At 39.9% G+C, this 26,610-nt stretch overlaps 1 protein-coding gene across 1 annotated transcript in view; it reads right to left on the bottom strand.

Moving 5' to 3' along the window:
* MMS22L (MMS22 like, DNA repair protein) overlaps nt 1–26,610 on the bottom strand; it is a 73,690-nt gene that overhangs the window by 25,167 nt on the left and 21,913 nt on the right. Inside the window, exons 12-13 of the mRNA XM_072141929.1 lie at nt 22,499–22,725; nt 21,691–22,200 (exon numbers count right to left, since the gene is read on the bottom strand). Of these exons, the coding sequence (XP_071998030.1) occupies nt 21,691–22,200; nt 22,499–22,725 (737 nt within the window). The remainder of the gene's footprint in view (nt 1–21,690; nt 22,201–22,498; nt 22,726–26,610) is intronic.

Below are 26,610 nucleotides of genomic sequence, written 5' to 3'. Positions count from 1 at the left end.
GAATCTTATAGCAGAAATTGACCAAATGAACATTTATCAGAATGTTAAGTGGCAGCACACCTCCCACATCAGATTTCTTTCATGGCTCAACATGGTGGCCTAATCCAGAAAACCAACTTTGAATTGAAATAAAAGTAAGAGAAAAATTACTCTGACCGGAGCTCCAACAATCCTTTATAAATTCTTTATGAATCCAACACGGTATATTGCTTGACGCATCGATCCTTTTCAATGAGTATTGCACGTCTCCACAGGTTTCTGACAAGAATATACTACACTATCCGTACGCGTATTTATTCTAGTGAAATTGTCTTAAAGAGAGATGGCAATGAAGGAGGATTAGGAAACGCGATGGAGTTGGTCTGAATGGTGACCTATTCTTGTCAGAAACCTGTGGAGACGTGCAATACTCATTGAAAAGGATCGATGCGTCAAGCAATATACCGTGTTGGATTCATAAAGAATTTATAAAGGATTGTTGGAGCTCCGGTCAGAGTAATTTTTCTCTTTCTTTTGTTTTAATTGTGGGACTGTTTGTGGACCGGTCCTGAGCAGTTGTTAGCTCCTAGGAGCCAAGTGTGCAACACATTAAGATTGTTATATTTGAATTGAAATGTAAACTTTTATAAAGTTGTGGAGTTGGAGAGCTGAGTCTCCTTTGTGCTGCTCACCATTTTCTTTCCAAAGTTATAGCATTTTCTGTTCTGAAAGTGTTGGACAAAAATCTCTCACCAGAGGTGAAGTGGGTTGAGACTAATGTCTGTCAGTCTATGCCCTCAAGCTAAGGCCAGTTAGCTTGCCCACAGATCCCATAATACCTTGTGTTCTCTCTCAAGGTAATTTAGCATTAAATCCATTTAGTTTTCCACAATTAAATTCAGCGAACACTGCACAGTGCACATACAGGATGCATATTGTGACCAGCCTGGCAGCTTCCATCACAAGCCGGAGCAGGGAAGATGTAATAAGTGGGAGAAATCATAGGTACATGAAGTCTATAGCCTGTGCTGTGTGAGCACTAAGGGTTAATAGCTTATCTACATGGAGCTGATACTGATGATGACAAGGTGGAGGAAGGGAATAGCATGAGGAGAGAGGCAGAGAAAGTTCTGTAGAATCACAGACTGGGATGGAGGCATTGATAGGGAACATCCTTTAGCTCACTATTCTGTGCAGGAGACATCTGCATTCACACATCCAGCTCTGCTACATTCTTTGTCACATGACCTCCTCCCCTGTGAACAGGGAGCAGAAGCCCCTCCCCTCCCATGAATCCGGCTGATAAACATCAGATAATCCCTGGAGTCCGTAGATTTGTTTGTCAGTAGAGAGGTAGGAAGCAACCATTGCAGCAATGAGGTAATCTGAGGAGGATAGCAAAGAAACTGCTGCATATAGGTAACACAGATAATAGGCAAAGTTGGTTTTACATTCCAAGAGCTATTGGTTTTTGAAAAATAAAACACCTTTTACAGTAACTCAAAGTCAAGCTGTCTTAGTCTCAGAACACCCACTTTGCTGTATTCGATGTCCTCCAGGGTCATCACTAACCTGCTCTACTGAAGCAAGGTGCGAGACGTCAATCACATCAGTTAGGGAATTATCAAGTGTAAGAGCCTGGCTAAAATGCTGAACTCAATGCCTCTGATTTTCTAAAACCTCCTAACATCACTGCAAAGTTGATTTAGATGATGCCACCAAGCTGGACCATTTAAGAAACATTTTCTGGAAGGGGTTAAGCTACTTCATAAGGTGCTGGTAGTGGCCTTAAGGACCTTTGCGGCCTAGTCATTGGCTGAAAATTGCAGAGGACCCCATTAAAAAAAAAAAAATTACAAAAATATACAAAACACACAGGTGAAAACTACACCCTCAGGAAATTTAGCATGGGACATTTTAACACTTTTCAATATGTTGTGCTTGGTTAATGCCACTGTGAAAAGTCAGCTCTATACAGTGGATGGTGGAAAGGGAAAACAAAATTTCCAAAAATCATGCCATTTGAGCGCCCAACTGAATGTGCAGACATAGACACACACACTTCAAAAGCAGTTATATGGGTAATTCCCAGTTAACCCCTGAGATATAAGAACAGTGATTCTCCCCAACCCCCCCCCCCCCCCAAAAAAAATGTACCAAATTTTGGAAACTCAAATATTTTATCATGGGGTTTAGAGGGAGTTTTAAGCCATAGATGTTGCAATAATTTAGTTTTTGAAAGACAGGCAGCGGAAAGATCTAGTCTATCTGGCTGCAGTTCTCATTTGTTCGCAATTGTTGACTGTATATTTTTGTATATCTGAATGTCAGCTTTGATGCCATTTTTATTCCATATGCTGTGTCATGTACAATTTTAGTCATTTTTAATGGAATCCAAATAAAATTTACCATGTTTTATCTACAAATCGACTCCTGATGTCCAGCTGGAAACAGTTTTCCTTTATATCTGAATGTCTGGTTGGTGTAACCTATTTCCTTCATCTTCCAAAAGATTTACATCATTTACACAAAAAGAAATTACTTAGATTTAGCCAATGCCAACCGGCTACGAAATGGAGTTTAGCAAGATTACAAACTGCATAATGAAACTGAATATGTGAATGCAATGTGTCTCAGAAAGTCCTGGCCGTAGAACAGCCTTTGCTTTGGCTTTTACTCAGACTGTGAAGCATTCGACTGCCTGTGCAGAGTAAATTGATGATACTTGATAAACAGCCTCTGTTGTAAAGCCCTTAGGAGGTGCAAAACCACACTGGTTGGCATTAGACCAGATAAGCAGTCAAACCAGCTGTAATCTCATTTAGACCTGAGCTGATCCTCCAGTTCTTTCATTCTGAAGGATCAAAGCAGAACCAATGCGGATGTTTCTGCATCTATGCGACAGGCATACCACAAATATACCCCCCTTAAAATCCATCTCTCCATAATCTGCTCAGAATTGGCACAATCAAAAAGGATTTCCCTTTTAGACTACACGTTGACTAAAAATACAAGTTGTTTGTAAAATTAACCAAAATACCAAACCTGCCTTTATCCTAATTTCTGTGACTTTTTTTTTACTAAAAAGTGCTTACACTCAGTATATTATCAATCTACATAAAGCCCATCCGAGCGGTTGCACAAAATGGCTTTATATGTGCACAGTTGAAAGAAAACCTACAAACATTAAAAATATTGTGTAATCTGATAACAGCAGATTATGGAGCAGGAGGAGCTGAGCAGATCAATCTAAAAAGATGGGTTATGAGCACCTTAAAGAGGGGAAAACAGTTGATCAGCTGCTAGGTAACAAACCCTGCCCTTCCAAATATAAAATGCACCCATGGGCCAAATGCTTACATAAAGTATTCAGAAATTTTAGAATTGTGAAAGGACATAACCACGCTGAATGGAAGAGAAGAAGGGTAAAGAGTCCAAGCATTAGTTATACAAGATGCAAGGGACCTTGTGAAAATTATAGTGCGGTGAGATTTTCTCACAGGGCTGCAGGGACTTCCGCATCATGTCTAACCAAGTTGCTTGGACTCCTATACCCAAAGCAATGTCTGGACAATGAAATGCAGGCCTCAGAGTACACTGATAGCATATACAGACCAGAGCAGACTACATCCGGCAAGTACATATGTTCTGGGGTCTGTAAACGGACATCTACAGGCTACATTGATATTTTTGTATCTCAAAGTTATTGTTGAATAATACATACAATATGTTCTGCAAAAAAAAAAAAAGCCCTCAACCAGCCAGTGGAAAAAAAACCCAAAAAACAAACAATTTTTACACTGCTTGGAAGACTGCGCAGCAAAAAGTATCATATTTTCCCATTAGGATAATTCTGTAAGATTAGTAAAATACAAGAAACACAAAAAACAATATTTAAATATGACATAGCCGTAATTAGACAGAGACATAGAATAAATACATGTTACTTGGGCTGTATGATGAACACAAAAAAAACCCCAAAAAAACAAAAACACACACACACACACACTCAAAAATTGCATGATTGACATGCATTTTACTGCACACCACAATAAAAGTTACCGTAATACATTTTCACCGATCGGCCATAGGCAACACAAAATAGTATTACTGGAAAATGCATCTCCTACCATTAAAAAAAAAAAAGCTTTCAAATGGCTAGAATAACGAAAAACAATTATTTTATAGCCAACTAAAATGTGCCATTGAACAAATTAAAAGCCACTAAATCCTGTATGGCAAAGCTGGCTGCCGCATGGCCTTCTTTCCCTTCTGCACCTCACTGTATATTAATACAACACGTCACTTCCACAAATGGACGGCCCCTGTACTCAAGAAATTGCATAACAAAATTTAACATTAATTTTCTCCTATGCCACAAGAAAGAGACCAAGAGGAGTGTGTATAGGCCAAAAATATATATACAAATCTTTATTCAATAATCACTATAGACACTACAAAACATGCATATATCTTAAAAACACCTAAAACGTACAAAAGTACATGCAATTTGACCCATGTATATGACCGCAATAGGTCTATACATGACCCAATAGAGACAATAGGTAAATTGTCTGATTTTTGCCCTGCAGAGAGTAAATAGAAGGGGGCTAATATGGCACAGTAATTTGTTGGAATAAACAAATAGCAGTTCCCTTTAACAAAGTGCATCTGATGTGACAGGAACAAAATAGGCACACTCTAGAGCAGGGGTCTCAAACTCGCGGCCCGCGGGCCAACTGCGGCCCGCGGGACAATATTTTGCGGCCCCCACCTGGTCGCGCTGCATGAAGAGTGCTCACGGGCTGAGCCCTCTCCATAGCCGGTAAGTCTTTGCTGCATATTGCAGCAAAGGCTTACCGGTAACACCCGCGATCGGTGCTAGCACCGATCGCGGGTGCTTTCACAGCGATGGCTGCCGACAAAGCTGCCGGCAGCCTCAAAAAGATAGCGGCGCATGGGCGCCGCCATCTTATCTGGGATCACCGCTCCCCGTGACGTCATCGGGGGGCGGAGATCCGTCTCCATGGTAGCCTCGGGTCTTCCGAAGACCCGAGGCTATTTCGTTTTAACCCCTTCATTACAATGTGCTGATAGCACATTGTAATGAATGAGGAGGAAAATCTCCATATACTGCCATACTGTAGTATGGCAGTATATGATAGGATCGTACAGACACCCTAGGGTTAAAGTACCCTAGGGAGTCTGAAAAATAGTATAAATAAAAATAAAAAAAAGTTTAAAAAAAAAAAAAATAATAATAAAAAAACCTAAAATTTCAAATCACCCCCCTTTCCCTAGAACTGACATAAATATAAATAAACAGTAAAAATCATAAACATATCAGGTATCGACGCGTCCGAAAATGCCCGATCTATCAAAATATGATGACGGTTTTTCAGTGCGTTTAACCCCGTTACGGAAAATAGCGCCCAAATTCGAAAATGGCACTTTTTTGCCATTTTGAAAAATATAAAAAAATCTATAAAAAGTGATCAAAAGGTTGTACAGTCCTAAAAATGATATCATTGAACATATTATCAAATTTCACAAAAAATGACACCACCCACAGCTCCGTACACCATAGTATAAAAAAGTTATTAGCGCCAGAATTTGGCAAAATAAAAAAAAATATTTTTGTACAGTAGGTTTTAATTTTTGTAAATGTATGAAAACATAATAAAACCTATACAAATTTGGTATCCCCTTAATCGTACCGACCCAAAAAATAAAGTAGACATGTCATTTGGGGCGCTCAGTGAAAGACGTAATATCCAAGCCCACAAGAAAATGGCGCAAATGCATTTTCATTGCATTTGGAATTTTTTTCCCGCTTCTGAGTACATGGCATGGAATATTTAATACCATCACTATAAAGTGCAATTTGTTACGCAGAAAACAATCCATCACACAGCTCTTTACGTGTAAAAATAAAAAGTTATAGTTTTTTGAAGGTGGGGAGTGAAAAATGGACATGAAAAAACAGGAAAGGGCCCGTAACCGGTTAATCCCCTTCCCTCCGGTACTTGAAGAAGATGAAGTCGCCGCTCTGAACGCACTTGGTGCAGGTCAGAGCGGCGACTTCATCTTCTTCGATGGGAGGGACACGGGGAGGCAAGTACCGGGTGGGGGGGGGGGGGGGGGAATGGAGTGTCCCTGACTGGACTTTGATGCGGCCCAGCCTTACCCAGAATCTACCTCCAACGGCCCCCAGGTAAATTGAGTTTGAGACCCCTGCTCTAGAGTAAGCACAGATTAATTACTGATATGTAGTTACCCATCCGTATGATTGATCTCGGGTAGAACGTGTGCAGAGGCTGATGTGGGCAAAAATCCCCACGCGACTTCCTCAGGGGTCCATATTGATCTTGGGTAGAACGTGTGCAGAGGGTGATGTGGGCAAAAATCCCCACGCGTTTCGTCGCTGAATGCAACTTCCTCAGGGGTCCATATATGGACCTCAGGGATTTTTGCCCACATCACCCTCTGCACACGTTCTACCCGAGATCAATCATACGGATGGGTAACTACATATCAGTAATTAATCTGTGCTTACTCTAGAGTGTGCCTATTTTGTTCCTGTCACATCAGATGCACTTTGTTAAAGGGAACTGCTATTTGTTTATTCCAACAAATTACTGTGCCATATTAGCCCCCTTCTATTTACTCTCTGCAGGGCAAAAATCAGACAATTTACCTATTGTCTCTATTGGGTCATGTATAGACCTATTGCGGTCATATACATGGGTCAAATTGCATGTACTTTTGTACGTTTTAGGTGTTTTTAAGATATATGCATGCTTTGTAGTGTCTATAGTGATTATTGAATAAAGATTTGTATATATATTTTTGGCCTATACACACTCCTCTTGGTCTCTTTCTTATGGCATATTTGTAACTAGAGTGTGGTGGCCGCTTTAGGCATCCTTAAACTATAGTTTTGCTGTGCGGGTTTCTATTATCTTATCACATTAATTTTCTCCTTTTATATCTTTTGTGAATGGATAAATTTTAGGGCTAAATTAATTCATTGCTGGAAAAATTGGACCACTCTAAATTTCACCTCCATTTTGTTTTTTGTTACTATGAAGCTCTCAAAGGGAGCATTTTAAAAGCTGTTTTTGAAGGGTGCCGATTTGAAAAAGAGGAGATTCATAGGGGACTTCTAACATAAAACGTGACCAGTGCTAGGGAACGCCCCAGAGCCAAAAGTCTGAATCTTGGAAAAGATAATTCATAAATGCAGAACAAAAGCTCAACGCACTCAGCTTATTTAGATCTTATATAGTGGTTTCTACATTTGTTGTATGCGAGAGTTTGAGAATCTCTGTGTAGCCCGTTTACAATATACTATGTAAGAAAAGCTAGTAAGAAATGTAACAAATAGAAAGACTATTCAGGAAACATTTTATAATCAGAGAGGTCCTAAAATGCATGCTAGAAGAAAGGATGTTAACACACTCTCAAAAGAAACAGACAACTGTACAAATAGTTATATTTCTCCAAGGATATGGGAAACACAGTGCGGGATAAATTTCTTTTAGCTCTTATGTTTCTTACAATCAGCAAAGAGCAAAAGCAATGGGTTATCAGTGTCCTAATTCTTTTAATATTTGCCAGATCCTGCATTGTGTGGTGATAACAATGCTACAGGAACATAGAAAATTGTTTAATTAAGCTTTAATTGTTTTGTGAAGCTTGCATTAATCACAGAGTTTAAGTACCAGCCATGGAATTATAATAATTCTGTAAAACAAATTTAAACTAGCTAAGTAGGTCAGCACTGCTAACATGCAACACAGGACCTCTGGGAATTCATCTGTTAATGGCTATTTATGTGCAAATGAGCACCCTCTAACCCTCCAAAATCCTGCGTTGCTGAAGGGCATTTCACTTAGCCAGGAGCACTGTTTAACATATAAAGACATAAATGAAACTATTTTATTGGAAACCTAGTAGATTTTCTCCACTCTTTTTCACTGCGACGCCAGGTAACTGAAAAAAATACAAGTTATAGATACCCCATGAACAAAACGTGAATTATTGAATGATAGGAAAGCTTTTTCCTATAATGTACCCAATCCTGCTTTGTATAAATTGGACATAATACATAGTAAGGTTGCAAATAGATACTTCTGTAGACTGTCCAGGTCAACTTAGAATTTTACAGCATTATTCCAGAGGAAGGTTAAAATCCTTTAAGATGGATATAAATTACACTACATTAGGGGAGAAATTCCTTCCAGTTTCAGAATTTGGCAATTTTCCTCCAAAAGTCCAACTCCCATTGATTGTCGCGAGGAAGACCAACAGACCTGATATTACCAACATCCATTAATAGATTACTGATAACTAACAATCTTTCTTAATAAAAAAAAAGATGGAATTAGTCTTACCGGTAATTCGGTTTCCACTAGTGACCATGACGGCCCCCACCTGGAGGTTGCTCCTTATATCCTGTAGGGACAGGAAGTCACAAAAGTTTAAAAGGCTCCTCCCTAGCACCCCACACCAGTGTCTACCAAAGTACCACCTGGAAGGATGTAAGTGCATACACCTTTGGACCCGTTACCAAGAAGGAAGGAAGGGAGGGAAATAATGGGGGCCGTCATGGTCACTAGTGGAAACCGAATTACCGGTAAGACTAATTCCATCTTTTCCACCACGTTCCCATGACGGCCCCCACCTGGAGACTTACCAGATTACCCATTATTTGGGAGGGACCACTGCCTGGAGAATCTTTCTGCCAAACAACAGATCGCTCTGAGAGGCAATGTCCAGGCGGTAGTGCTTTGCGAATGTAGAGGAGCTTGACCACGTGGCTGCGCGGCAGATCTGGTCTAAGGATGCGCCTCTTTTTTCTGCCCATGAAGTAGCTATGGCTCTAGTAGAATGAGCTTTAATACATTCTGGTAGGGAAGTGTTGGCTGATTTATAACAAAGTATGATGGTAGATTTAATCCACCTGGCTAGTGTTGCTTTGGAGGCTTTACAGCCTTTGTTTTTACCCCCAAAATTTATTAATAGGTTAGAATCTTTCCTCCAACTTTGTGTAGCTTCTAGATACAGAAGCACAGTCCTCCTAACATCTAAGGTCTGCCATTTCTTTTCCCCGTCTGTTTTAGGGTTAGGATAGAAAGAGGGAAGAATAATTTCTTGTTTGCGATGGAAGTTAGATACCACTTTTGGGAGAAATAAGGGATCTAGTTTAAGGACTATTCTATCCTCTAGGACTCTTAAGAAGGGATCTTTACATGAAAGGGCCTGAATTTCTCCAAATCTACGAGCTGTAGTGATGGCTATAAGAAAGGCTGTTTTTAGTGTAAGGCTTTTTATGTTTTCTGCCTCTAGAGGTTCAAAGGAAGGCCCTGTAAGATGGTCTAACACCAAGGAAAGATCCCAAGGGGGAGTTTGGTTTTTAATGTAAGGTCTAATACGGGAACACCCCTTGATAAATCTTTTGACCCACTGATGGTTGGCCAGGGGAAAATCAAGAAAAACACTAAGTGCAGAAATCTGGACCTTGAGTGTGCTTGGCCTAAGACCCAAGGAAAACCCTGACTGTAGGAAGTCTAACACTTGAGCTAGGTTTGGGGTTCCCAGAGAGGGAGGACGGTCTCCGCACCAGGAGCAGAATTTCTTCCAGATCTTTTGATAGATGGCATTTGTTACTGGTTTCCTGCTTGCTTTTATGGTGCTGATAACTTCACTAGAGAGTCCTCTGGCTGTTAAGAACGACCTCTCAGGATCCAGGCTGTCAGATTTAATTGTTTTAGGTTTTGATGATATAATGGCCCCTGTGTGAGAAGGTCCTGACGGTAGGGAAGATGATATGGATTGTCTATTGACAGTCTTTGAACAGCCGGGAACCAGCTTCTTTTCGGCCAAAATGGAGCAATGAGTATTAGAAAAATCTTTTCGGATCTCAGTTTCTGCAGCACTTTTGGAATCAAAGATATAGGGGGAAAGGCATAGACTAGACCTGTTCCCCATGACTGGCTGAGAGCATCTAGGCCTGATGGAGAGCCCCTGGGATCCAGAGAGAAAAATAGGGTCGTCTTTTTGTTTTGGAAGGTGGCAAACAGATCCAGAGTTGGAGTTCCCCACAGGTGGCAAATCTCCAAAAAGGTTTCTGGATGTAGAGACCATTCGTTTGAGTCCAGTGTGACTCTGCTCAAAAAATCTGCTTCTGTATTCTCTATCCCTTTTAAGTGGATTGCTGAGAGGGAGAGGAGGTGAGATTCTGCCCATTTGAAAATTTGGCAACATAGATTCGTCAGGCTCTTTGATTTCGTTCCCCCTTGTCTGCGTAGGTAAGCGACCGTAGTCGTATTGTCGGAGAAGATCTTGATATGTTGACCTTCTATGGATTTGTGTGCAGCTTTTAGCGTTTCTAAGACCGCTTTCAGCTCTCTGAAGTTTGAGGACATGGATCGGGATTGATTGTCCCACTGTCCTTGAAGATGTAGGTCTGGGAGAACTGCCCCCCAACCTTGCAGGCTTGCATCTGTCTGTATTGTGAGAACCGGGGAGGGATTCCACCAGACCCCCTTCCTTAAATTTTGGGGATTTTTCCACCAGTTTAACGAGTGTTTTACTAGATAAGGGATTTTTACCTTGTGATCTAGATGTAGTGGATTTTTGTCCCAGATGCGGATCGTCCAGGCCTGCATGATTCTCGTATGACTTTGTGCCCAGGCCACACACTGGATACAGGAGGTCAGGAGTCCTAGTAGACTTAGAGCTGCTCGGATGCTGCAAAAAATTTTCTCCTGAAAGAGACTTACAGATTGTTTTAATTTTTTGCATTTCTCTTGTGGCAAGAAGGAACTCTGTTTCATTGAGTTCAGTACTACCCCTAGAAATATCTTTGTTTTTTCTGGAGAGAAATTGGATTTCTCCTGGTTTATTACCCAGCCTAAATCCTGAAGGAGAAGTAGAGATGTCTGTAGGTGACTTTTTAATTCTACTTCTGTTCTGGCCACTAAGAGCAGGTCGTCTAAGTAGGGTATTATTACAATATTTTTCCTTCTCAGGTAGGCTACCACTTCTACCATTATCTTGGTGAATATGCGTGGAGCTGATGAAATTCCAAACGGTAGTGCCCTGAACTGGAAATGAAGGATTTTTCCCTGAGGGGATTGAACCGCAAACCTCAGATATTTCTGATGGTTTTGGAAAATTGGGACGTGATAGTACGCGTCTTTGAGATCCACTGTACATAGAAAATAATTTTGACCTATGAGAGGTACTGTAGATCTTATTGACTCCATCTTGAAATGTTTGGTTACTATAAATTTGTTCAATTTTTTTAGATTTATAATTAAACGGTACGTGCCGTTCGGTTTTTTTACTAAAAATAGAGGGGAGTAGAATCCTTTCCCTTCTTCTGACTTCTGTACTGGGACAATCACATTCATGTGACACAGCTGCTGAATGTTGGCCCATAACTGAAGATTTTGAGTCTTGGTAAATTTGGCAGAAATCTGGAAGTTTTGAGGGGGGGGAATGGAGAAATTCTATCCTGTAACCTGATTTTATAATCTGCCGAATCCAAGGACTCGGAGAAATTTCCTCCCATTTTGTTACAAAATAAGAAAGCCTCCCCCCCACCTGTAAGTCATTGTCTTTTTTGTTTTTGGTCAGGGTTAAAGAGGTACCCGCGACCTGCTCCGCCTTTTGCGTAGCTCCACCTGCCAGTCTTTCCCTTTCCTCTATATTGGGTTTTATTTTCCCTAGAGGGGCGAAAGGAAAAAGAGGGTCTTTTAGGGGAAGGTTTGTTAACTGGAAACCCCTTTTTTCTATCCGCAGCTTTTTCCAGGATAGAATCCAGTTCGCTGCCAAATACGAATTCTCCCTGAAATGGAATTCCACATAACATGGTCTTTGATTTAACATCACCGCCCCACTGTTTTACCCATAATGACCTACGGACTGAGTTAGTCAGGGCCGCTTCTTTAGCCGAGAATCTTAAGGCTTCAGCAGATGCATCGGCAAGGAATGCGGTAGCGGATTTTAAGAGGGGCATGGACTCTATGATGGATTCTCTAGGGGTTTTATTTATAAGGTGGTTTTCTAATTCTGAGAGCCACAAAAAGAGGGTTCTAGCTACAGAAGTGGACGCAATGTTTGTTTTTATGTTTAGGGAGGATGCTTCCCACGCTTTTTTCAAAAGGGCATCAGCCTTCCTATCTAAAGGGTCTTTAAGCTGTGCAATATCCTCAAAGGGAAGGTCAGTTTTTTTAACCACTTTGGTGACCTGAACATCTATTTTAGGTATAGGGTCCCATAAAGCATTATCTTCAAACAGTAGTCTATTGCGAAATTCTTTAGAAACTGATATTCTTTTCTCTGGGGCTTTCCACTCCTCTAGAACTAGATCTTTTAATGTGTCTACCACTGGAAAGACCCGTTTCTTTTTATATTTTAGTCCTCCGAAGAGTTCAGACTGAACCGAGGATGGTTCAACCACGTCCTCGATATCTAGTGTATTTTTTAATGCTTTCAATAGATTATCCAGTTCCTCTGAGGAAAATAGATATTTTGCCTGATTTAGATCTCTAGGTTGAGTCTCTTCAAAGTCATCCTCCACTTTCTCACTAAGGGATCCTGAGGGAAAATCCGAATCCTCTTCAGAAGAGGATGTTTGGATATATTTAGTTTTTTTCTTAGGGGGTTCAGGTAAGTGGGCCGCAATAGATGAGGATACTTCCTCTTTAATCACTGATCTTAATTCATCTATTAAAGAAGATCTTTCCTCTTTGAGGATTTTATTTAAGCAGTCTGGACATAAACTCTTTTTATAATCCTCTGCCATTTTTGCATTACACAGCCCACAACGTTTGGAAGGCTTTTTAACTGGTTTTTCCCTCTCTCTTGGTTCCTTTTCTCTGGGCTCTTTCTGATCCTTGCCCTGAGAAGGTACACATAATAACAGCCATTAATACATAGAAAAAGCTGAAATGTGACAGAGAGGTAGCCCAGGGCTTGTACTTACAGGTACCAGGACCTGGAACACGTTAATCGCTTCATCTGCCATGAGGGAGATGGAGACGCTGGAGCCAACTTAGTGTTTGACTGAGACCAACGCCATATGCCTGAGGCTTGGCGGTTTTATGTCTGGGCTCCTCCCCCACCCCCTCCGGAGCGACCCGGAAGTGTTACCTGATTGGATGTCCGGACCGGAAGTTCCTCGTGATGCGCCAGAATTTCGCGCCACAATGACTCGATGCCGGAGCGTGTGACAGATTTTCCCCGAGGTATGCCGCTTTCAATTTTCCTCTTCCCCGGAGCGGAGAACCAACTTTTGGCCGCCGGCCCGGCAGGTAACTTTTCTGCCCCTGTACTCTATTCTTCTTTCCCCTTGCTGAACCCAGCATTAGCCGCGCGGGACCGTTGGATAGGTTCTAGCAGGGGAGAGTACAGGGGACGGGGGTGTCTTTAGGTCTTTTCCCAGCACTTAGGAAAGTGTGGGAGCGGACTGGTTCCTAAGAACCTTACCATTTGTGTTCCTCAGATAGGAAACTCTTGCGACTTGTATCCCCTAGGGACAGGAAGACACTGGTGTGGGGTGCTAGGGAGGAGCCTTTTAAACTTTTGTGACTTCCTGTCCCTACAGGATATAAGGAGCAACCTCCAGGTGGGGGCCGTCATGGGAACGTGGTGGAAAAACATCTTTCTTAACTTCTGCCATTACTCCCTCATGTGCTGGAGCATTCTAGTTTAAATACTTTAAGTGTCAAGAACCCTTTTCTATCTAAAACAACCTTTTTTCTTTAATGTACATTGCTCAAAATGAATATATTACATGCTAGATTTTTGTGCTATACGTCGCCTTTTTTCCTCAAGTGGAAGAATCCCTATGTTTCAAGCCTTTCGTACGAAGGACTTCGCAAACCACTTGGTAAATTTGGTGGCACTAAATATTTTGCCTTCAAAACAAAGTTGTCATGATCTCTCAAGTACGTCTTTACTCTGGAGGTTATAAGCTTCTCCTACAAACAATCATGGACTTCTCTAAAACCATGAGGCAAACGATCAATGAGGGGTTTGAAACTTAATGATCAAAGGGCAGGCGTCTTCGGACTAAACAGTAAAAGTTGTAAAAACAAAGCCCCTTTTTTTATTGCAAACGGATTTCCAGTACATTCTATGGGATATTTAATTAGGACTCTAACTGGTGGATTCACTTACATGTATACTTCTATATCCTTTTATTTTTCCACATGTATATTTAATCTTATTGAAACAGCCATTGAGGACGTCCTTCGTTTTTGACACTTTCTCTCCTGATTACGCCAAAAAGGATTTTTTTCTCGTGTATAAGTGTGTGTATACTCGTGCCTTATGTCCATAAATGCAGCTGTTTTTCATTATATACTGGCCACATTCATTGTTGTCCGCAGACTTTCGTTGAGTCAACTGGTTAGGGCGGCACGGTGGCGGAGTGAGTAGCACTTCTGCCTTGCAGCACTGGAGTCCTGGGTTCGAATCCCACCCAGGTCAACATCTGCAAAGAGTTTGTATGTTCTCTCCGTGTTTGCGTGGGTTTCCTCCGGGTACTCCGGTTTCCTCCCACACTCCAAAACATACTGGTAGGTTGTTTAGATTGTGAGCCCCATGGGGACAGGGACCAATTTGAAATGCTTTGTGCAGCGCTGCGTAATCTGTGTGCGCTATATAAATAAAGAATTATTATTTATTATGTTGCCATAATATACACCATTGATACATTGATCTTTTGATCACTTATTATAATGATACACTGTATTTCTATGCATTTATTAATATGATCAGCTATTTGAAATGTACTGAGATTGTTTACAATTTGTATACATACCCACTGTTGGAGTGCTGCTTATTTTTTGCTTTTTATAATTAGAACTCTAGATAGTATATTTTATTCCCCACTGATAAGCAGGTTTTTTTTAATCACTGCATTCAAAAAGCTGGTACTTTTTTTTTAGTTTACAAACATATGCAGGAGTCGTCTTTAGGGTGTACTCCTCTATTCCCAGATGCTTCATGCTTTACTAAAGCTGTGTTCATACAATACATTTTGAAATGCATTTCAAGTGTTTTGGGTTTAACTTCTCCCAGAATGCAAATGTGTTTAGATGTTGCCTTTTTACAAGGTAAAACATGTGTTGCTTCTTTCCAAACGCAATTAAGTCTAAACACATATGTATTTGGGGAGGAGTAACTCCCAATGCATTTTAGGTGCCTGAATTGCACTTTTCAACAAATTTCATTTTAATGTGCCCTATAGAAACGCATACAATTCTTTCAAAAGGATCTTAACACAGGGGACACGATGGTATGTATATATCTTAGCAAGAACTTCAAGTCCCGCTAAAAACAACACCATATGTGCCCATTGCAATTGGTTGCAGCTACCCCTTATTGGCAACAGTGAGCATAACCATTGGCAACAGGTACAAAGAGTACTATATGATAGGGGACTCTTACATTTATAAATGCAAACAAAAGGAACCACCCCACACTAGGATTTTTAAACCGGTTTCTGGGCTAAATACTATTAATGTCTTCGGTGGAGAGCTGAAGAGCAGTGCTGCCTGCTGACACATTAGCAATCGGATATTCTAATTCAGATTCTCGGGTTTTAAAAAAAATTCCATTGGTTACAACGTATAACATGCTTCATGCCGATCAATCACCTACCATCCAAGGACATTTTTATACTTAAAAGGGGTATTCCCACGAAGACAAGTTTCTTAACTGTACTCAGGATAACAACATAACACATTCTCTAATTCAATGTTATTACCCAACCTATCTCTATCAATTGGTGTACACAATTTTAGTTGCTCCTGGACCCGACCCTGGATGTTCTGAGTTTGGGGTCGGCATACATATGGTTCTTCCGTCTGACACTTCAATGAGCTTCTATCTATACTTGAGCCCCCACCCTTGCATTCCAGGACAGGTTCTCACAGTTATTGACTTCCTTTCGGCAAACAACAGCAGCAGAGCAGTGTAAAGCTACAAGCTACAGACAGATAAGATTTATCCAGGGTAGGTGAGTGAGGCAGAATCATGTGCGTTATAGGTGAGTTAGCTGAGCCGAGTGTCATTGCGTGTTGATCTGTCTCTCCATGTGTCAGATACTAGTACAATGTTCAGAAGCTAAATGAAAGCGTATATAAACCTGTACCCTGATAATCTAACCACACTGTCAGCTCACAGAACTAGATGGTTCATGAAGTGTCGGCTGAGAGAGTCCCCGCCCACACTCAGGAATTATACACTGACCATTACTGAGTGATAGGAGCTAAAACAGCAATAAAACTGGGTAAAATTGTAAAGTTAGGGGTTGAAAGTTATTTTTATTGTGTAATCACCACTAAGGGATTGAAATTTGAGAGTTTTCTTTCATGGGCAAACAAGTTTAAAATTGTAAAATTAAAGGGGTATTCTCGTCTGGGCATTCACATTCTGGTTCATTAACCTGCCATATATAAACATTACTTCAATTAAATGTTATTAAAAAAAATATTCCTGTGTGAAAATAATTTCTCATAAATGTAGTTATATGGTCCTTTAGAAACAAGACTTTGTCCCTGGATACGGCCACCGGAAATGGAGAGATTGCACAAAGAAACAAGTTTCTGAATATTAAATGTCCGAGGAGTTACTGCATGTTCCACAGGCGTCCTGTAATAATAAACACTGAATCCAGGTGGTCAGGCAGGACTCAATAGCACATGTCTGGCCACCGCTGTCAAAATGTGAGGTGGTCGTATCCAGGGAAGCCATCTCATTTCTAAGGGACAACATGGCTACATTTATGAGAAATTATCTTCACACAGGGACATTTTTTTTAATAACATCCAATTGAAGAAATGTTTACATATGGCAAATGAATCAAATCTGAATGCCCGGATAGGAATACCCCTTTAACAATGAGTTTGCTTCTTGTTTGGAGTATATATTTATTCCTGGTCTTTTTACCCCCTTATCCCCACCACACTTGTTTATGTGAGTAATAAATCTCCCCCATATGATCAATCTCTTAGTTTCTTGGCTTCATAAATGATTTTTCTTTTTAGTTCAGTCTCTAGAAGTCCCATTTTTGCACCAGTGAATCTGTTTATATTATATGGGACAATGTTTTGTTACAGCTATACTTTCCAGTGCTTAATAATATAAAAAAATAAATGACAAAATAAATATCCCATGTTATTTGGGCTATGAGGCTAATTGACTTCATTGCTCAGCAGTATTTTATTAAAAAGGTTTAAACATCCTGAAGCACCTCTCCATCATACGAAGCAGCAAGAAGCAGAAGCGACTGTGTCAACGCTTCCTCTGCACCGCCACGTAGTTAGCAGCCAGCTTTCGACTACTGTCATTATAAAAGCAAGATGACACTGTTCTCTAATCCAGCCAAAGCTGATAAGTACCATCAACCTGTCACTTCCTGCACTTCAAAATTCTTCCATCTCAGCTTCAAAGAGTTTTTACATTTCGATTTCTTTTGCTGGCAGCCTCTCATTCTCCCACGGTGCTCTAATGCAGCATTTGCACACCAGGGTGACTCCCCACCTGAATAGCAGGTCATCCCCTGCTCACTGAGCTCATCTGTGGCCCATGTGCTAGGCAATTTAGATCCAATCAGCCCTTATTTAGCTCAAGAGTAATGAGCAGCATAGTGACACAGAGTTAAGCCTGACCCTCAGGACACTGCTCATCAAGCAGTAAAACTGTGACAAAATCATTCATCTTCTACCCGCTGGCAAGAAATAATACTCACATTCTCTGTATTACTTTTCAAGATACAAAAAAATGCTCCTGAATTTTCATGATGTGAGACATTAATTTGCAGAGAGCTGAATTCCCTTAAACCCCCTACCGCTATCTGCTCACCAGGGGAAATAGGCCTTAGGAGACTGAAATGGAATAAAGAAAATTGCTCCAGCTTTCTTTTCATTTTAAATAAGCCTTGCATCTGACATACAGAAAACACAGGAATATTCCAAAAGAAATTAGAAACCCTTGTAATTTCTAAAAGGAGAATATCATAGGTTAAACTTTACACAGAAGACAAAAAGTCTGTCATCTGCACTGCTCGAATTCCAACAAATGCCTAAGTATACAGTAGCCACACATGCACTTCTATCATTAATGTTCTGCAACAAAAGAACACATTCATTACTTTTGTATTAGATAGACTGTCACCTTGAGAAATCAGCATGAAAATATAAAGCTGGGGTTTCTCATAGCGCTGGATTGCAATATTACCGTTTCAAAATATTCCAAGTTTACCAGCCAGCTAACAATATTATAGGGATACCACTCATCTCGTAAGGTCATTATCTTCATTAATGGAAAAATGGTCAACCTGTGGTCAGCTTAAACTAAAAATCATGTTTTTGGTGCATGGTTTTCTCATGTCTGAGTATTTTTATTTAATGGAATAAAGAAAGAAGATCTTTTTTGAAGATTTGCAATTGCCGTCCATTCCTTCTACATTTTCTCTTTTTCAACCAATATTAAATCTTTCATAGTTACCTCCTCTGGCACCACCGTTCCTCCCAGTCTCTCTAAACAGTGACCAGCAGTGCCGTCCTGACCACAGCCGCGTGGCTGCAGTAACGGGCAGCAGCTTGGCTGAAAGGGAGCACTGGAGGTGGCGAGTACAAAACGTTTACTATACCAACATTTGAAATGATAAAGTTCGGGATCACACAATATGCAAACATGATATAATGATCTATTGCCGCAAGGCTGCATTTATATAAATCATACTTGAAGTTGCCAGTTACACACATCTCAATTTGCATAACACCTCAAACCATTTCACTGTGACCTCATTCAGGAGTGTCCGACACCAAATCGGTGCAGGGTAACATGGTGTCAACTTTCGTGCAACACAGCACCAGCAGTAAACAAGACCCAGCACCCCTCAGAACCCATAATGGCAGCCCGCATGCATCCTGGCACCATAGTAACAGCGCGGTCCAGCTCTTTCTCTCCTAAAGTTGGTATAAGAGGTTTATTATTCACCATATGCTCCCGGACCACCCCTTTAACCCCTACGCGCACCTGGACACTATAGAACTTCCCTGCGGGTAGATCCTTCCCACACCAGGACGTGCTACAACATCCCGCTTCTGGCACCGACTCACGAACATACTTGAACAGAGCGATCAGAGCATCGCTGGTTTAAGTTCACGTATGTAGAAGTAAAAAAATTAAAAAACACTAAAGTTTAAACATAAGAATAAAAAATAAGCCCCCTTAAATGTCACTTTCCCATGAAAACACTTAATAAAGTATAAAAAAAACCCACATAACACAAACACACACAAAAAAGGCACATATTTGGTATTGCCGCCTCTGTAACAATCTGTATAAAACAGAATTGTTACTGGACCTGCATGGTAAATGCTGGGGGAAAAAGAAAAAAAAAAAATGTTCTGAAAAAAGATAATTTTTTATTAATACCTTTTTTAAAAAAAATCACTAAAAAGTGAAAAAAAAAAAAAGTTACGCACTCTAAAATAAGACCACCAAACAGAACTTCTCGCAAAAAATCAGCCCTTAACCATATTTGTCAGCTGAAAAATAAAAAATCTGCATATGAAAAGATGGTGATGCTATAATTAACAAGATTTTCTCCAAATTAATTTTTATTCAGTAAAATTGAATGTAGTTGTATTGTAGTTGAGTGTATTGTCAAAAAATATTTACATTTGTAGACGGCACCTCCATTTAGTTTTAACCCCTATAAAACACCTAAAGGGTTAACAAACTTCTTAAAAGTGCTTTTTCATACGTTGAGGTGTGTAGTTTCCATAATGGGGTAATTTACAGGTCTAGCAATTATTTAGGCCTCTCGCAGTCAATTAAAAGTTGAGCAGGTTCATTTAAATACGGGTTTTGCTGATTTTCCCAAAAATTTTAAAAAATGGCACCTAAATTCTGAGCCTCATAACATTCTAGTAAAATATTCTTAGAAAACCATCCAACATAAAGCAGACATTTGGGAAATGTAAATTATGAATTTATTTGGGTGCTATGACTATCTGCATCAAAAGTAAAAAATTAAGAACTTTGAAAATAAAGAATTTTTTCAAATTCCGTTTTTTTTTCATAACACAAAAGATACTATCCAAATTTTTAAACTAATTTGAAGTACAATGTGTCACGATAAAAAAAAAACTCAAAATCCCCTGGATATCTTATAGGGTTCCAAAGCTAAAAGCACTTATAATGACACAGGGCAGATTTTAAAAATAAGTTGCGGCCTAAAGTCCAAAATAGAGTCCTGAAGGGGTTAAGGAGTTGTCTTTTAAAGAAGTTTCACAATAAACAGGTACAAGTTAATACCAAAGATGAGAATATTCAAGTGCAATGCATTATGCACGAAGTGTTAGAACTAAAGGAGATACTTCAAAGAAAAAACTAAAAACTTATTAGGACTATTGACTTGCATGCTGCACACAGAATCTTTTTCAAAAGGACATCGGCTTGAAATATACTCAAGTTATTATCTATTCTACTCAAAAACAGAAAATTTACTTAAATCCCTTAACTAAAAAAGGAAACTACAAACTTTCAGAAGAAGGAGCAAGTCGCCTCTATTTTTTTTTGTACAGGATTTTTAAATTTTTGTATGAAAACACAAAACCTATACAAATTTGTTATCGTTGTTAACGCACCATAGAATAAAGCGTCATTTACAGTGAAATCTGTAAAATCCAAGCCCGCAAGAAAACGGCACAAATGCGTTTCCTTCACCAATTTCATTGCATTTGGGATTTTAAATAGAATATTAAAATACCATCACTATGAAGTGCAATTTGTTACACAGAAAACAAGCCATTAGAGAACTCTTTACATGTAAAAATAAAAAAAAAAAAGGTTATAGATTTTTGATGGTGGGGTGTGAAAAATGGAAATGAAAAAAAAAATCATCAAAGTGGGTGTTACTCCTTAACGCCCATGCCCTTTTTTAAGTCTCTAGCAATATGAGTGTATTAGGCAGTCTATAAATTAAAGTGCCTTGGACTTAAAAGAGAACCTGTCACCACATTTGCACATATACAGCTAGTGACAGGTTCCTATAGAGTTCTTATAACTTACTGATACCCTTTTAGCTAAAAAATGGTTTCCTTCACAAGCCCATAAATCAATTTTATCTTATATTACCTGGCAGAGGGGGCGTAACTTGCCTGGCCAGACCCTCCCTTCTACTCCTCCCCATGCCTTATGCCTCCTTACTACTCAGCAGTTCATATCATGTGACCATGGTGATGTCATCAAAGGTCTTGTACCCTTTACATTTGCAAAATCTACCCCATGGATATTTCTGATGACATGAAATCACAGTAGCCTCCATGGACTTCTATGGACTTCTACTCCTCTCCATCCTCTATGGAGACTGCTGCGATTTCATTTGATCACAGCAAACTTAACCCATACTGTACTGTATGTATAATGATGATGTCACTTTGGTCACATGTCATGAATGGAACACAAGGCACAGCCGTCAGGAAAACCAATTTGATCATCAGAAAAGCGGCAATAATTAAGGTACATTGCCTCACTGGCAGCTAATTCTATGTGACATGGGGAGTACTTGTAACCCTTTATCAGCAGGAATTGTTAGGGTGGTAAAATTCTAGTGAAAGGTCTTCTTGAAAGAAGTCAATGGTTGTTCAGAAAAAGCAGTCTATAATGACTTACCTCAGTCTAGCAATGGCCGTTTGTAGAAAATGAAGAACAGCACTTAAATCTGACTCCCGGCATGCTGGCAGCAACATACTGAAACCATCATTAAGTAGTTTTTCTTCTGAAAGTTGCAGTAAACAGCTTGTTTCGAACACCTCTTGGACACCATCAACATATGTGGAAAGCAGGGTCCAATGTGTATGTTTCTGGCCATAATCACCTTTAGAAACCAAGAACTCTTTGGCAGTTTCACGAAAACTGTGGGAGAGTCTTTCAGCCAGTACACTTATATCCATGTTTTTTTCCACATAAATAAGAATGAATGCAAAATTTCCCCTCCACACGAGAGCCTGCTGAGCAGAACTGAGATGTGAAGGAACTAGAAAATTTAAAAGGTCCAAGACACGGCTTGTAACATCTTCTGTCTCTGCTAAAGTAGCCAATAACAGAAAAAGTGTAAAAAAGTTCTGCAAGCCAACTTCTGTGAGCTCCTGCATCTTCCTTTGATGGAATTTGGAGTAGATTCTGCCAAAGTGTATGAGACAATCATTTTAGTAGATTGTTATTTATGGAATTCATACATTGTCACACACACTATATAACACATATATATTTTTTTGTAAACCAACACATGGATAATGGAAACTATGGACAAGTCAATGATGCAGTCTAAAGAATTTATAGCTGGTCAATGTGGGTTGATGTTAGCAAACAAAAAAAAACTATTCACTCTAAAGTTCTATTTATAAATGGTAAGAGATTACTATCAAACATTACATAAACAATATTTGTACAGAAACTCCTAGAACTAGAAAACACAGACCTTCCTTTAATTTGTTTCCAAGGATGTGCACCACCACCATTTTTAGCTTTTTTCATGAGACGGGCCAAGATCCGTAAGAAAATAAGGTAGCTGTTGTCAGACTTGTACAAGTCAGGATTCTGTTCATCTGTACAACAGCTTTTTACAATCTCCAGCATGGAAAAAGGTGTTTTGCTGACACTGGCCAGTGATTTTAATCCAAGCCAGGGAATGTTAAATATAGAGTTCTAAAATAGGAAAAGTGTAGAGACAACAAAACAGAAAAGTTAGATAGATACAGAGATATAGATAATACATCAAAAGTTTAATATAAACAGAGTGGGTGGTGCAGGTCACATGAGGGCAGTGCAGTCATTACTGTATGGACAATCACCCCCCCCCCTTCCCCGTCATACACATATCAGTGGTTTTGGGGTAGGGGCTGGAGATGTCCTCAGCACATCCCTCCAACCACAGACATGGAAGAGCACGTTCTAGCTTTCATGGATTACTCAGACTGTCGTACATTTTTAACAATCCACAAAAATGCATAAGGCTAGCTTAGCGCAACCTCATGAAGGATCACATCATTGTTCATCTGATCTGAAAATACAGATGGCACACGGATGACACCCGTCTGGCATCCTTAGAAGTCTATGGGAACGTAATACATATCGGACGGTATGTGTTACAAACATGGGCAGGAATAGGACCTGCTATGAGTTTTCCACAGCCTCCACACAGATCCAGAAAAACACTGCCACGTGCATAGATCCATTAACCCCTTAACGCTCTGCGCAGTAGCTTTACGGTGCAGAGGTATAAGGGATGTATGAAGAGGGCTCACGGGCTGAGTCCTCTTCATACAAAGGTGGGGGTTTTTGCATTTTGCATAAAACCCCCACCGCTAATAACCGCGGTCGGTGCTTGCACCGATCGCGGCTATTAACCCTTTCCCGCCATCTAACCCGCCATCTTTTTTACGATCGCCGCGCCCCCGAACGTCATCAGGGGGGGGGGGCCGCGATCGGTTGCCATGGTAGCGAAGTTTGACCCGAGACTATCTGGCATCTGCACATTCGTTACAATGAAGCAGTGGCTCATTGTAATGAATGTGCTGCAAAAATGCCATATATTGCAATACAGAAGTATTGCAGTATATGGTAGGAGTGATCTGACTATCTAGGGTTAATGTACCCTAGATGGTCTAAGAAATAGTGAAAAAAAAAATAAAAAAAAAAATTAATAAAATATTAAAAGTTCAAATCACCCCCCTTTCCCTAGAACGGATATAAAACATAATAAACAGTAAAAATCACAAACATATTAGGTATCGCCGCGTCCCAAAATGTCCGATCAAAATATAAAAACGGTTACGGGCGGCGGTGACCTCCGAGGCGGGAAATGACGCCCAAATGTCCGAAATGTGACTTTTACATAACATAAAAAATGAAATAAAAAATGATCAAAATGTCGCACAGACCTCAAAATGTTAGCAATGAAAACGTTGCCTCATTTCGCAAAAAATGACCCCTCACACATCTCCGTGCGCCAAAGTATGAAAAAGTTATTAGCGTCAGAAAATGGCAAAAAATTTTTTTCTTTTTTGTACACATTCGTTTAATTTTTGAAAATGTATTAAAACACAATAAAACCTATACAAATTTGGTATCACCGCGATCGCACCGAACCAAAGAATAATGTAGGCGTGTTATTTGGAGCAAAGAGTGAAAGTCATAAAAACTGAGCCCACAAGAACGTGACGCACGTGCGTTTTTTTTTCAATTTTTCCACATTTGGAATTTTTTTCAGCTTCGCAGTACACGGCATGTTAAAATAAATAACATTACGGGAAAGTAAAATTTGTTACGCACAAAATAAGCCCTCACACAGGTTTGTACACGTAAAAATGAAAAAGTTATGGATTTTTGAAGTTGGAGAGCGAGAAATGAGACGAAAAACCCTGCGTCCTTAAGGGGTTGATGTGTCAGTGTGCCATCAGCACATGGACCAAAACAACCTTCCAGTCCATGTAGTCTTAAAAAGACAAAAGCTCCATCACACAGATTCTTAGGACCCAATCCCATCTTTGAAAAAACAACATTGCAAGGTCTATATACAAGAACCACCAAAGAAATCACTCCGTTTGAAAAAACAGCACCCTTCAAACTGTTCCAAACATCATTTAAAAAGTTTTGTGCTAGTTTGGTGGTTTAATATAGAAATCCCTTTTCTTTTATAATCTTTCGTTCTTTCATACACCTTTACCAAGGGTTACAAGAAAAACTCAAATGAAGTCGGAGGTGACATTTTTTCTTTGAAGGAAAATTAGGGCTTCAAAGCAATTCACCAGTCATGGCGACACTGAGGCTTCCCTCCAATTTTCAAACAGCAGACAGTCATAAAACCTCTTAAACTAATACGTTGATTTGGGGCAGTTATGGTCCATCTCCACCCAACGGCAACTACATTTTTGGACTTGTTATCTTCAAGGGATCATAGTGGTCCAATTCCTGAGGCTCTAGTATCCTTGGGTCCAGAGACATAAATATCTCTGGATAGGACCATAGAAAATGGGCCAATTCGGTATCAATGTGATCCAGGGATTCCCCCGGATCCAATGTTACCAGAACCATGACCCTACGACTCTCCCTTGAGAAGATATGAATTCTGCATTGTTCGGGACTTAATACCTGGCAGGAAGGACCCATGACCCCTCCTGGGGATGGACAGAGGTGTGACTGCACCTGATATAATCAGACACCTCTGAATGTGCCTTGTCTTTTTCTGGGAACCCATTGTATCATCAAGTACAGGGAAAGATCTTAAGGTGTTCCATTAGGCCAACACACAAGGTAACTAACTTACTGAACTGCTGGTATTTGTAGTGCTACCTTTGTATTTTGTACTCTGTGTAACTGTATATATCTCTACTGTATATATTGTTTTGTCTCGTGTGCCCTTAAGAGTAACGCAGGTTAAATTTGATATTTAATTGCCTTATCTCGATCCATGAATCCCACGTCCGAGTCTCGCTCATATACATGCTACCGGGTTGGTTCCTCACCCTATATAATCCCGTAACGGACCGGGATTATAGTAAAGGAGAACTGGTGGAAGCTCCTTGGGTTGATAAGATTCTGTTTCACTGAGGGTAGTGAAAGGGGACTTATAACCATACATGGTTGTGATTTATTGTTGGGCCATATCCGAAAGTTGTGTGGACAATTTAAATCGCTTGCTGCACCTCTCAGAACCCGTGCGTTCTGGGAGTGTCTAAAAAGGATAACTAGGTCACCTTGCGTACCCTTCAGGGGTCCGAAACATCACGATTTCCTTCACACTGCTCTTTTGCCAGTACCTTCCAAATAGGATGCACCCACCAAAATGGGTCTCTTTTGTTAGGAATTGTACTCCTAGTATCTGAAAATGAATCTACCATTAACTACCCTCCAAAAGACCAGCGGTGCCCCTTCCCATCCTGATGTGTGCCCAAAAAGAAGTCTACATCAACATTTAGGATATTCTTATTAACCCCTTAAGGACGCAATTTTTTTTCGCTCATTGCTTGTTCTCCTTCAAAAATCCATTACTTTTTTTATTTTTCCGTCTACCGAGCTGTGTGAGTGCTTATTTTGTGCCTAACAAATTTTACTTCAGTCACATTATTTATTATTCCATAATTCCATGCTGTGTACTGGGAATCTTGAAATAAATTCCAAATGTGGAAAAATTTGAAAAAAACCCATGTTCGTGTCAAAAAAAAACATGTTCGTTCTTATGGACTCAGTTTTACGACTTTCACCGTGCGCTCCAAATTACACCTCTACTTTACTTTATTCTTTGGTATGAACACAAGTGATACCAAATTTATATAGTCTTTATTGCGTTTTAACACATTTTCAAAAGTTAAATAATTGTGTACGAAAAAGAAAAAAAAATGTTGCCATCTTCTGACGTAAATAACTTTTTCATACTTCGGTGTATGGAGCTGTGTGATGTGTTATTTTTTTTCCAAAATGAGCCGACGTTTTTGAGGCCTGTGCGACCTTTTGGTCACTTTTTATTCCATTTTTTTATGTGATGTAAAATAGTGTTAAAGTCTCTCGTTTCGAACATTTGGGCGCTATTTT

Source organism: Engystomops pustulosus, chromosome 3, assembly GCF_040894005.1.
Source record: "Engystomops pustulosus chromosome 3, aEngPut4.maternal, whole genome shotgun sequence".
Classification (NCBI taxonomy): Eukaryota; Metazoa; Chordata; class Amphibia; order Anura; family Leptodactylidae; genus Engystomops; species Engystomops pustulosus.
The sequence above is the reverse complement of the archived record's forward strand: the minus strand, read 5'-3'. Positions and strand labels throughout refer to the sequence as shown.